Source organism: Lygodium microphyllum, chromosome 1, assembly GCF_053477565.2.
Source record: "Lygodium microphyllum isolate KBCC chromosome 1, Lygodium_microphyllum_v1.1.10, whole genome shotgun sequence".
Lineage (NCBI taxonomy): Eukaryota > Viridiplantae > Streptophyta > Polypodiopsida > Schizaeales > Lygodiaceae > Lygodium > Lygodium microphyllum.
This window is the reverse complement of record NC_141135.1, coordinates 129,106,920-129,120,613: the sequence shown is the minus strand read 5'-3', so window position 1 is coordinate 129,120,613 and position 13,694 is coordinate 129,106,920. Positions and strand designations below refer to the sequence as shown.

The following is a 13,694-nucleotide window of genomic DNA, read 5'->3' as shown; positions in this document are numbered from 1 at the left end:
TTGACATTTGGATTGATGGTACAATTAACCGAGGTGTATCCAATGGCATGTATACTACTGAAATATCCAAGATGCATCTTGTTTCCTATCTTTCTCGTTGCTGATCACATATGATCTAAGAGAAGGTGTTAAGAGGTCATTTTGGCACCTCATATAGATTATTTTCTCTGTACTCATTGATCTCGTTCTTCGCTTTTGCATTGTGTCATTCTGATAGTTTTAACACCTTGCTCGGACCAGCCTAACAATTTCTTTCCTTCCCATACAAGATACAACTGTCACTATAGTGAAGACGGAACAGTGGTAGCCTCCCATCCATACCAAGAACAACAACACCAACGTTCAAGGTCTCCACACCAAAATTCCAAACTACAAGTGTAGAAGTGTGGAGCCTAAGACTAGTATAGGCAAAAGTCAAGCGAGTGACACACAGATGGAGTCACATACTCAAGTTTTTCCCAAACATACAGCTCTATGCTCTAATTTATGCATTTCTACCTTGGGCGAAGACCCTTAGTGTGAAGGTAGTCAACATAAGAGGAGCTACCAATGTTAGTGTCTCTTCAAAATAGTAATTAATCTTTTGCAAAAACTGGTTCTAAAACATTTTGCAAATGTGTCTAGTCATACTTTGACTCACTTGCCATTGTAACACACAACAAGACCACATATGCTCTTCATAATAGGTCTCTTCATCTACAATCACCAACTAAACCTATGCTTTTATATTGACGCAAATATTTGAGGTTGTCCCTGTTGAGATATTGAGCTCCACTCGTGATATGCCAGGGTGACCGTTGTGCATTTATGTCACCGACTTGTCAGTTGCAGATGCGGTTGGTACACCGCTCATGAATAATAGCTAGATGACAGCTATCCTTATCTACTCTAGTTCGTGGCTCAGTTAGTATGCCACCTTAGTTAGTTGAGTTTGGTTTGAAACCCATATATAGGGTTCTTCTATTTCTTTTGTACTTGAGTTCTTTTTGGCTTACACAACTAAGAAGAGGAAAACTGTTTTCAGCCTCCACCCTTGTGTGTATTCCCCCATTGTGCAAGCAAGAAAGCTACAAGTGAGACTCCTTCCTTCTCTCTCACAATCTTGACATGGTATCAGAGCCTTGTTCGTGGTAAGGAGCTCAAGAAAGCAAGCCAAGTTCGGGGTGTTCTGGTAAGAGGATCAGTGTTGCTTCAATTTTTCTGTTTTGGGAGCAAGTTTCTGCAGGTAGCACAGCCGGAAAGTATAAGAGTGCATTGTCTCAGGTTGAGACGCCCTTCGCGGTGAAGCAAGAGGGCAGTATATGCTGCGGGATAGGGCTTTAGCCCTAAGTGACCCTGTTTTTTTTATTTGAGGCCATTTCGGGGCTTGTTTTGGAGGCGGAAGTTTTCTGCACGCACTCAGGAAAAGGCCCTGTTTTATGCTGTGCGGCCACTATTCTACAGTCGGTGAAAAATTACTGTAGAAATTGCATCGTATGCCTGTGCGCAGAGACATTGGGAGTTACAGAATCATCCTTGTTGCCTGTTGATGCAAAATCGTCACTAGGAAGTGACTGTGTGGTGAAATACCGCTTTCGTCAGTTTTGCAGATTTGCCCTTGTGAGGCTGAAGCTATATTCTTTGCAGTGACAGAATTTTTTGCAGTGTTCTGTAATGGCGTCTGATTCTCTGTCACAGATTGTCACTGAAAAGCTTGACAAGAACAACTTCCAAGCATGGAAGTTTAGAATAACGAATTTCCTTATGGGAAAAGGATATTGGGAATTTGTTGCAGGAAATGAAGAAGAACCAGTTCTTCCTGATGTTCCCAATCAATAGCAAATACAGGCATTTAAAGCATGGCATGAGAGAGCCAAGAAAGTTATGTACTGGCTGTCTATCAGCATTTCAGACTCTATGATTGCGCATATTCAAGATGCAAGTACGCCAAAGGAGGCATGGGATACTTTGTCAAAAATGTATAGCACAAATACACAAGCCAGGAAAATGCAGCTCAAGCAAGAGTTGCATAATGTGCAAAGAGAAAATATAAGCATCAATGACTACCACATGAAGGTGAAGAAGATTGCAGATGCACTTGCTTCCATTGGGTTGCCAGTGGAAGATGATAATTTAGTTTCTGTGACCTTGAATGGTCTAGGAAAGGATTATGCACAGTTCCGAACATCCATTTCCGTCCGTGAAAGATTTCCTGATTTTGAGGAGTTGATTGCTCTTCTAATTTCTGAGGAGCAGAGAAATAGTGGTGCATCTTCTTCAGGAGGAACTTCAAAAGAAGTTGTCTTCTACTCAAATGCTGGAAGAGATAGAGGCAGAGGTAGAGGAGGCCGATCTGGAGGCCGTGGTAGAAATCAGAATATGCAGCAAACTCAAGAAAACCAGTCCTATGGAGGAGGACGTGATAACTCTAGAGGCAAGGGGAGCCAAAGAGGTCGTGGTGGATGGCAAAGAGGCCAAAATGCAAACAGTAATGTTGAATGCTACTACTCTGGTAAAATGGGTCATATGGCTAAAGACTGCTATAAAAAGTAGAATGACATCATGAATGGAAAATTGCAACAAGGGAATTATGCATCTTCTAGTAGACAGGGTGATGACAAAAATGAGCATTTGTTTATGGTGCAACACATGAATAATTCTGTGACAAGTGCAGAAGAAAGCAACGATGTATGGTATGTTGACTCAGGTGCATCAAACCACATGACAGGTCATGCAGAATGGATGGAGGATGCAAGGAAAATGGAAAAACTAGGATTTGTGGAGACTGGTGATGATACTGCACATCCTATTCTGCAGATTGGAAAAATTCCTTTGTCTATGCAGGATGGGAAAAAGAAATACATGTCCGATGTATTTCATGTCCCGAATATCACCAAGAATCTGGTTTCTGTTGGTCAAATGGTTGAGCAGGGCTTGCAGGTCAGATTTAATCCTCATGGATGCTTTGTTAAGGATATGAAAAATAAAGGTCGCTTGATAGCAAAAGGAAATAAGAAGGGCAGAATGTTTACGTTGGATGCAGACATGCCTGAATTGAGTGCAACAATGTTTGCACATGGGACCGGTGTAGTTGCAGATATTGATATCTGGAATAAACGCATTAGTCATGTTAATGTACAGCGACTTAAATCAATACATGCCCAAAATATTGTTGCAGGATTTCCAAAATTCTACGTTGCAGAAATGCATAAGATATGTGAAGCCTGTCAGTTTGGAAAACAGGCAAGGAAACCATTTCCTAGAAATATTCAAGAGAGTAAGAAGCCATTGGAATTAATCAACTCTGATGTGTGGACTACTAAAGCTGCATCTCTTGGAGGCTGTCATTATTTTGTCACTTTTATTGATGACTATAGCAGAAAAGTTTGGGTGTATTTTATAAAAAAGAAAAGTGAAGTTTTTGAGCTTTTAAAACTCTTAAAGCTATGGTTGAAAAAGAAACAGGCCTGCAAATAAAATGCCTAAGGTCAGATGGAGGGGGAGAGTACCTCTCAAATGAGTTTGCAAGGTTCCTGCAAGAGCATGGCATAAAGCAGCAATATTCATGTAGTCGTACCCCACAACAAAATGGAATTGCAGAAAGAAAAAACAGGCATATTGGAGAGGTATCTCGTGCCATGCTCAACGAAAAAGACTTGCCTGATTTTTATTGGGCTGAGGCAGTTGCTACAGCAGTCTACATAATGAACAGGACTCCCACTGCAGCAATACATGGCATGACTCCAGAGGAGAGGTATACTGGTAGGAAACCAGATATTTCTCATTTGAAAATTTTTTGCTGCATTGCCTATGTTCATGTGTCAGATGAGTTGAGATCCAAGTTGGATCCAAAAGCTGAGAAGTGCATCCTTATTGGTTATTCTCTGCAGCAAAAAGAATATAGATGCTATAACCCTTCTACTCGTAAGTTTACAGTGAGCAGACATGTTTTTTATGAGATGAGTAGCTGATATAAACCAGTAAATGTGATTGATAATGTAGATGCACAAAATGGTAATGTTGCATAGAATTCTCAGCAGCAGTCACAAGATATTAGTGGACCTAGAGCGTCCTCTAGCAGTGGTTCACATTCTTCGCCATGGACAGGCAGATTGAGATCAGGAGAATCTTCTCAAGGCAGTGCAAATAGTGGTATACAGGTATCACGAAAAGGAAAAGAAAAGGTAGATCAGCCCATGTTTGATGTGAATGCAGGTCACTCTTATGTGGATAGTGAATCCAGTGACTCAGAACAGAGCATTGATGATGAGTTGGGTATTCCTTCTATTATTACACCTGGAGTAAGGAAGACCAGGGATGTTTTGAGAGCATCTGGGAGTGAACCTACTTTGCGCAGGTCTACCAGAGCTAGGTATCCTGTGGATAGGCTGAAATATGATGGATTTACAACCATTCACTATGCATATATGGTCAAAGTGATATAGGAACCAGAATCCACTTCCTTTGAGCAAGCCATGGAAAAAGAAAAATGGGAGAAAGCCATGGATGAAGAAATGGATGCCTTGAAAGCAAATGCTACATGGGAATTGGTACCTTTGCCTAAAGATAAGAATGCAATTGGTTGTAAGTGGCTTTATAAGGTGAAACACAATACAGATGGTTCTGTGAATAGATACAAGGCAAGATTAGTAGTCAAGGGATATGCACAAACATATGGCATTGATTATGAAGAAATATTCAGTCCGGTTGCAAGGATGGCAACCGTAAGAGCAGTCATTACTATGGCTGCATCAAAGGAATGGTCTTTGCATCAGATGGATATAAAGAATGCATTCTTGCATGGTGATTTGCAAGAAGAGGTATATATGGAGCAGCCACCAGGTTATGTGCATGCTGTTCATCCTGAGTTTGTTTGCAGATTGAAGAAAGCATTGTATGGCTTGAAGCAAGCACCTAGAGCATGGTCTGACAAGATAGGACAGTATCTTGTCACTATTGGTTTTCAGATTTCCAAGGCAGATTTCTCACTTTATGTGAGAAAAACAGAGAAAGGTATTATGCTACTTGTCATTTATGTTGATGATTTGATTATGACAGGTGACAGTGATGAAGATATCCTTCATGTGAAAAAGCTATTGAAGCAAAAGTTTGAGATGAAGGATTTGGGAGAGCTGCATTATTTCTTCGGCATTGAGATGATTAGATCACCAAGTGGGATACAGCTCTTGCAGAGGCAGTATGGATTGGACATGCTGTCCAAATATGGAATGACAGGCTGTAAGCCTATTTCAGTTCCTTTGGAGCAGAATGTGAAGCTGGCGTAAATGCAGGTGAACTTCTGGAAAACCCTACTATGTACAGACACATAGTAGGAAGTTTGATTTATATGACTATTACCAGGCCAAATTTGAGCTATGTTGTTGGATTGATAAGTCAATTTATGCAGGCTCCAAGGAAACCGCATTTGGATGCGGCTAGACGCATACTCAGGTATGTGAAGTCCACATTGCAGTATGGACTGTTTTATGAGACTGGGATTCAAATACAGTTGCATGGATACACTGATGCTGATTGGGCTGGTAGTATTTCTGATAGACGATCTACCAGTGGATATGTGTTCTCTTTTGGGAGTGCTGCAGTCACTTGGAGCAGCAAGAAACAACCTACAATTGCCTTGTCGAGCACAGAGGCTAAGTACAGGGGTACAGCAATGGCTGCATGTGAGGTAGCTTGGTTGCATAAGCTACTTTATAATATGCATCAGTCTACAGATGGGCCAGTTGTCATTTATTGTGACAACATGAGTAGTATACACTTGGCAAATAACCCAGTCTATCATGCTAGAACAAAGCACATTGAGGTGCATTATCACTATGTGCGGGAGAGGGTTTTACTAGGTCTTATTGATCTAGTTTATGTCAACACAGAGGATCAGGTAGCTGACATATTCACGAAGGCATTGGGCGCAGAGAAGCTGCGCAAGTTCAGAGACCTACTTGGTGTGCAGAAATTGGGATTGAGCTCGAGGGAGAGTGTTGAGATATCGAGCTCCACTCGTGATATGCCAGGGTGACCATTGTGCATTTATGTCACCGACTTGTCAGTTGTGCAAATGCGGTTGGTACACCGCTCATGAATAATAGCTAGATGACAGCTGTCCTTATCTACTCTAGTTCGTGGCTCAGTTAGTATGCCACCTTAGTTAGTTGAGTTTGGTTTGAAACCCATATATAGGGTTCTTCTATTTCTTTTGTACTTGAGTTCTTTTTGGCTTACACAACTAAGAAGAGAAAAACTGTTTTCAACCTCCACCCTTGTGTGTATTCCCCCATTGTGCAAGCAAGAAAGCTGCAAGTGAGACTCCTTCCTTCTCTCCCACAATCTTGACAGTCCCTGTGTATATCATAGCACAGAGCTATGCTTATCAACTTGTAAAAAAAATTTGCCTCAGGTATCCATAGTGCCCAATGGTTGAAAAACCTTAGAAAATGCCACAACATGCATCAGCCACAAATACACTATCAGCCCAAACATTTTCAGCCCCAATAAAACATCCTCCTAGGATCCAGCCTGCATACAAGACACAAGGTCTATCCACGAATATAAAGGGACTAGACATCAAACTCAACTCCCATCCATAGAGCCAAACAAGCTCACCCTTGAGCTTGGGATTGAGCAACACTACAAGTGATAACCACATCCCAAGGATTAGCATCCCATACCACCAAATCACACCATTCCAATGTACAAACACGATGGCCTATGGGTCAAAAGTCCAAGAGTGGTGATCACACAATGATGTGCACAGTAGGGCCTTGAATCCTATAAATAGAACTCCACTACCCTAAATCTTGAAGTGTCCTTAGTGCATTCACACTAAGTCACTTCATGATCATTGTGACCAAGGCTACTAGCACCCTTCTAGATGTCCAAGGATGTAACATTTTCCCCCTTATGAATGATTGCTATCCTCAACAATATCCTGAAGAATGAAGTGGGAAAAATGACTCTTCAATGAACGTACCGAGTCCCAAGTAACCTCATCTACCAAGCAGTTCTTCCATTGATCAAATACTACGAATAAATGGTCCAACAGGATCATTTGGTCCTATGGTCGAGAACCAATTCGGGTTCAAGTGGAATACATTGACTAGTGTCCTTTGGCTAGGAGACTTCCTTGATCAGAACAATAAGTTCACCTTGTCGTCCACCTAGGATCCAACTTGCACGCATGACTCAACACAAGCTATATCCACGAACATGAAGAGACTAGACATCAAACTCACCTCCCAACCATAGAGCCAAACAAGCTCACCGTTGAGCCTAGGAACTAGCAACACTCTAGGCCATGACTATGAGGCAAGGACTAGCGTCCCATAACACCAATCCACACTATCACGATGCATTTACCTACAGGCCAACAATGCTACTAATACCCACCCAGATGTCCAAGGATGTAACACTCAAGCACATGATCCACCCCTTTCTAAAGCAAGAGTTTGATTGCTCTACTTACTCCTAGTAAGAGCGTCTGTTGCACCCTTTCTAACTTGCTACTGTGATACATGAGAAGACTGCAACCACACTGCACAAGGTTGGCTGCAAGAGAATCAAAGCACTAAGGAGGTTGAATCATCTATTACAAAATCAGCAGCCTAAGATTGCCATTTCTGTCTTCCTAAACAAGTTCAATCACCACCACATTTAGTAATTCACCCATTGAAAATCATCTCAGAAAGAAATTGTAACAGCCCCAACCCCTGAAAGTAGCATCTCCATTCTTTTACTGATCCCAATATGACACACACACCACCAGAAGAACTGCTTTTCAGCAAGATTTAACTCTTGAGTGTGAGAACAAACCTGATACTTTACCGCAATAGAAACTAAACTATGAAATCAGCTTTCAGGCAGATGTAATGAGTGTGAGAATAAACCTCATCAGATATCCGGGTTGACTTTGGAGGGTTAGCATAAATCCGGTGCAATATTGTCTTGAAAGGTGTCAAAAGACCTCTTTGGATGAACCAATTTGTTTGATCCTCTGTTGAGTTCATCACTTTTCCATCATCAGGGATGCTATTGAGTTTCTCAGCCTTCAGATTTCCATTCTTTGGCCACAAAAAACTGTTCATCTTTCCTATCAAGGAGATGTCTTCTACTTGAATGGGTCTTGCTGCCTCACTTGGGCTATAAAACCTGCAGCCATCAAGACCAAATGCATTTATTGCTCCTACCTTGCTGACACTTAATTGAGTGGATATGGAGCCAGTGAAGGTGATTGGTGTCTGTCCACTGTTTGTGATAACAATTGCAGAAGCCAATGCCTGTTTTGAAATCGAGATAACACTTTGTAGATAATGACCAGCATCTTCAGTGACAGCACTTTGACCAGGGCATCCGAGAGTAACCTGCACAAGCAGTATCAACCATCAGTATAAACCACCAAATAGGCAATTAGACATAGGTAACCTTTTTTTGTTTTGTCATGTTGAAGCATATGACACTGGTAGTTTCACCTCAAAAATATACTGCAGATTCATTCATTCATCTTCACTTGCAAAAAGATAGCCGAAAATACAGACAATTTCTTCTCTAACTGTTAGCAAACTGAGCTATTTGTCAAATGAGAGGATTCCCACAGCCATGCTAGTCTCATTCTTCCTCGAACTCTTTGGTTATTACGATCTTCCCTTTTCTATGACAGCCTCATCACCATTCTTATGCTATTCAGGCCAGATGCAACCTCACATGGTTGAATTGAATGCTCGTTTGAAATTTTGGCAGAAACAAAGACAATGGGGCCAAAACTGTGGTATACTACTATATATCTATGTCTAAGAAGCTGCAGATGGCCAGAAAGGGGACGCCTATCTTGAATAAATACTGTGACCACTGCACAAGACACAAATGAATAAGCATTCTGCTAATCGAAAGTGTACTAAGTTGATCATCCTGTGGCATAGCACTTCACAATCACGCATACATATAAAAAGCCATGCATGAACTGTGTGAGAGATGTGAGCCATCTGAAACATTCATCCACAGCTGCAAGGTTAATAGCAGAGTCCTCAATCAAGCCATGACCCGAGTATGAAGGTGTGCCACAAAAGAACTCTTGTGATTAGGTGGTCTATTCTACAATAACAGGACTCCTGCATTGCTAAACAAGACCTGGATGTAATTGTCAGGGTCTACATTCACCGACTCAAGGCGCCAACTCCCCTGAGCAAACAGAGAGCTTTGGGGCTGCTGTTGATGGCAGAATAAAGGTGAGATCCCTCCTGTAACCAGGAACCGGTCGTTGTCACCATCCTGCGTGACGACGTCGGTGTAGAGCAGCTCCTCCACTCCTCCATGCCACATGCAGTGCTTGAAGGACGTAACACGCGCCTGTTCAAGCAGCACGCGAGCCGCGCCGCCGCTATTGAGCTTCATTTCCGCCACGGTGAGGTCCCCTATGCTCCTGAACTCGAGGAAAGGGCCTCCGAACTTGGATTGAAGCTCCTCTGCGGATAGGAGGGGAGGTAACCTGACTTTTGCCGGGCTCTTCAATCTGCTGCAGACTATCCACATGCCCCTTGGGGTAGGCGCCTGGGTTGATGAAGGGGCCGCGCAAAATCTGTGTATGCAGTCGGACCTGGTGGGTAGCTGGCAGAAACTGGTGAGGCCTGCCATGGCTCTGCGCCTCTGTCTATGGCTGCTGGTTGATGATGGCTGATAAATTGTTAGTCCTCGGGTAGTGCTGGACTGCCCATTGTTAGTTTGTAATACGGACTCCGATTCTGCTGGCTGATGCAAAAACGAGGCTCTTGCTAAGCATTTCTTCTATGGATGAAGATCAATCAGGATGCCTTTATCAAAACAACGGACATCATACACCCTTTTGCATGGTTAGCCTTTAGTTGGTAGTTGGGCTCATGAAATGATATGGTTAGCCTTTGGTAGGGCTCACCACATTCCATATTACGGTCCGGAAAAGACACGTTCGCTTCATCATAGAGCCGACTCAAGCCTAGAAAACCCAACAAGTTACAACCTCAAGGGTTTATGCCTGTGCTCTCGCTGAATTCAATCTCGGGGATGGACCAGTTGTCATTTATCTCATTCGCATGGTTAGCCTAGGCTTATGAAATGATACGAGTAGCCTTTGGTAAGGGCTCATCACATTACATAGTATGGTCCAAAAAAGACAAGTTCACTTCATTGTAGAGCCAGCTCAAGTTTAGAAAAGCCAACATAAACCCGGATCAATCATTTATTTATCGCATTTTTTTAATTTAAAAAGTTTAGAAAAGCCTTTTCAAATGGTATGTGAAGGAAACTTTCATTTTCAATAATACATGGATTTAATTATATTTTTGCAAGGGCATGAAGAAAATTTGTGTTTCCTACTGTCAACAACTTCCTCAATACACAATGAGAAGGATTCATGTATGGTTCAATTAGAAATATTTCACACACATTGTATATTACGTAGTGGCTCTAGATATGGGTTGATTCAAATGCCACAACAATAACCAACAAATTTACATTTCAAACAAGGAAATTGTGCTAAAGAACTAAGTTGTTGTGTAATACCCACTCATTTCTTCCCATGTAGGCCACTAAGAGGCTACATAGCCAAGAACGAGAGTTGCAGTGAGTGATTGGCTATTGTTTAACAGGAAGAGATAAGCACTTAGACAGGAGCAAAACCGCTTTGTTTAGTCGTGCAATCTGAACTCACCCTAAAATTAACTATATCAAGAGTACACATGTGAGAATAGGACCATTGACCTTTTGTTATTAGCATTCAATAGAAAAAAACCCAATAACAATGCATGGGCTGCCTAGTTAATTAATAGCTTCTTTATAGAAAAGGATACCAATTGATTAGGGCCTCTATTTAGTTAGCTAACTAAACATGGCATTGTTTAGGATAAAAGTAAGCTACTTAACTAGAGTTAACTGGGAGTAATTTTTCAAAAAAGAATCACCTTGTCACCACACCACTATACTAGCATATTCCCTAATTGTCAGTGCTAACAAAACTACACTTGCTTGGTTTACCTATTCAAGAGTTTTTTAGGGGGGATGGATTGTCATGTACATGAAAGATGGAGGTGTTGAAACTTTGAGATTTGGTTTTACTTTGTAAATGACTAGAGAAGACCTAGGTTTAGGTGCAATGGTACTTGAACTATTTATGATAATTCTTAAATCTCTAAACAAATTCCAAAGAACTATAGGTACTTATCAACCACATAAGATCATATTTGCAAATTTATTGGCTCAATCTATTCTACATATAATTGAGCAATGTACCTAACCTATGTGGCACATATAGAACACACTCCAAAGCTGTAATATCTAATAAATCTATTCTTATGTTATTATAAACAAACTATATTAAATTTTTCATTCAATGAGTGGTGGTTCTCTCTACGTTTAAAGAGTGCTTGTGCTCTCTCATGCAGCGCAACAGCTTGCTTGCGTTGCGGGTTCACCTATCTATAGATTGTATGAGACCCTAAAAGGGTCCTAAGGTTGGATCAAAATCAAACCTTCTTTTTCAAAGGCTAGAGGGTTACATAGTGAAATGCTACAAGAGGAGGAGGATGGAGGTGACCGCAGCATTGTTCTCTATTAAGCATATGAGGTGGAGGAGTTCAAAGTTTCAAAGTTTTGATTGAAGGGGAGGAAGTAAACCTTTGATTGATAAGCTTTTCTTCAACTTACGGTGCTTTCATTTACATTAAATCCATGGACTTAAAACAACATCAAAGAATTTGCCAATGCCATGATTTGTGTATAGATCCAAATATGAATGGAGTAGAGAAACATCACATCAAGATGCTCAAAGCCTAAGTGAAGGAGAGGGAGCATGCCATCACCAAGCACGAGGCATGATCGAGACCTGCAAGGAATCTTCTCTAATCCATGTGCCCATTGTTAAGGCTACATGTTCTCTTGGTGCCCTCTGTGCCACCCTCTTTCCCACCATTGCCTACATGCCTACACCTCCAGGCCTTCTAGCCAACTTGATTGTCCATGCCATTGGGCACTTGACCACTATTATGCCACCTATTAACCATTTGCATGTCCCCCATTTAGGCTTCCCATTTGCCTACACTTGAAGGAAGGCCATTGGCCCTATCAAAGGGGGAAGTGAAGAGAGATAGAGAGGGGGGAAGAGAGAGGCCATTCGATTGCTCACATTGGCCCTATCATAGCAGGTGGGTGGAGAGAGACAGAGAGATGCTCTACCCACTAATGTTTCATAAGTTGTAGGTGGGTAAGGTGGGGACTTCACTTCATCTCCAAGGCCAACAACACCTCCAAACCTCGGGCTCTATGTCAAACCTCACTATTGTGGCCAAGTTCCCAAGCCTCAATACCCCGTTCATCTCCATGGCATGCGTTGACTAGGCCCTTGGTGGCCTCAATTGCTAGTACACCTACACCGGCACACCGACAAGCTCTTATACCACACACACACACACACATGTTCTATAATCAACTTAGGAAGATCTTAAGTAGTGCCCCCCCCCCCCCCCCCCTCGCCAAAAAAAAAACCACTAAGCAAGGATCTTAAATAATGTTACAATATGAGTACCTAAACATCCACCACAAAATACACTACCAAAGCCCCTTCAACCTAAGTATGACCTTCATATGTCGATATGGGTGGCCTTTGTATACCAACATCTTGGCCTTCTGTATGCTCACCTCCAAATTTGGTGCTTTGAGTTGTATAAGTGTCTTGATACAAAGAGCAAAGAGACACACATAAATTGAACTCATATAAGCACACATTGCATGGAGAGATCTCCTGAACTTGATATCTCCTACATGGCTTTCATATGATTATGAATAGCATGCCAACTTTGCATATTTGAAATTTGAAAAAAATGCAAAAATATACACAAAGTACTCTCTTTCCCCACAAGCTATAGTTGCATCAAATTATATATGTATATATATATCTCTCTCTCTCTTCATCACTGTTATAATTACACCATCTCTCTCTCTCTCTCTCTCTCTCTCTCTCTCTCTCTCTCTCTCTCTCTCTCTCTCTCTCTCTCTCTCTCTCTCTCTCTCTCTCTCTCTCTCTCCACCATCATTTAAGATGCACACCCAAGAACACTCGCACATGAGCAATACATTTTTTATGCTATGTATTCATAACATTCCATTGATTATAGATTGTTCTTTGAAATATTATTTAGGAGTATGATTTAACTTTAAGATATGCAATTGTGTTTAATGTATCACACACAATCAAAATTATATCAAAGTTGACTATATATTTTTCAAAATGATGCATATTATACATTTCATGACACTTCTTTTATGATGCACAGAAATGCGTATGCATGTGATACACATAAAAAAATCCATAACCATACCTATGCATGAGCACTTCTCATCTCCAAACACATTCAGACACACATGTGAATGTATGCACATATGTGCTCACATGTGCATGCACACACATACAAAACACATATAAACCACACTCATGCATGTACACAAGGTATTGTAGCATACACATGCAAAGTGCATCCTTATGTGGCACAAGTGTTATAGATTCAATGTTTTAGAGCAAAAGGAAATAGTCTAAAAACTATAAGTAACTCTCTTCAATTGTGTCTTCAATCTCTCCTCTCTCAAGTAGCCTTCCATTTTAGAATGCAATACTATATTCAATGCTAACTTGGATGATAATTCGAAGTACAATGAAATACACATGTTGTAGCTGCACAATGCTA

General features: G+C 41.3%; 1 protein-coding gene across 2 annotated transcripts in view; it reads right to left on the bottom strand.

Moving 5' to 3' along the window:
• Positions 1 to 9,811, bottom strand: part of LOC148041677 (protein NDH-DEPENDENT CYCLIC ELECTRON FLOW 5-like) — a 36,214-nt gene extending 26,403 nt beyond the window's left edge. Inside the window, exons 1-2 of one of the 2 annotated variants that reach the window (XM_087681190.1) lie at positions 9,145 to 9,811; positions 7,878 to 8,351 (exon numbers count right to left, since the gene is read on the bottom strand). In XM_087681190.1, coding sequence (XP_087537316.1) covers positions 7,878 to 8,351; positions 9,145 to 9,618 — 948 coding nt within the window. In that variant the 5' untranslated portion in view covers positions 9,619 to 9,811. Of the gene's footprint in view, positions 1 to 7,877; positions 8,352 to 9,114 lie in introns of both variants that reach the window. The other variant, XM_087681181.1, reaches the window with a different exon arrangement.
• Positions 9,812 to 13,694: the final 3,883 nt, after the last annotated feature.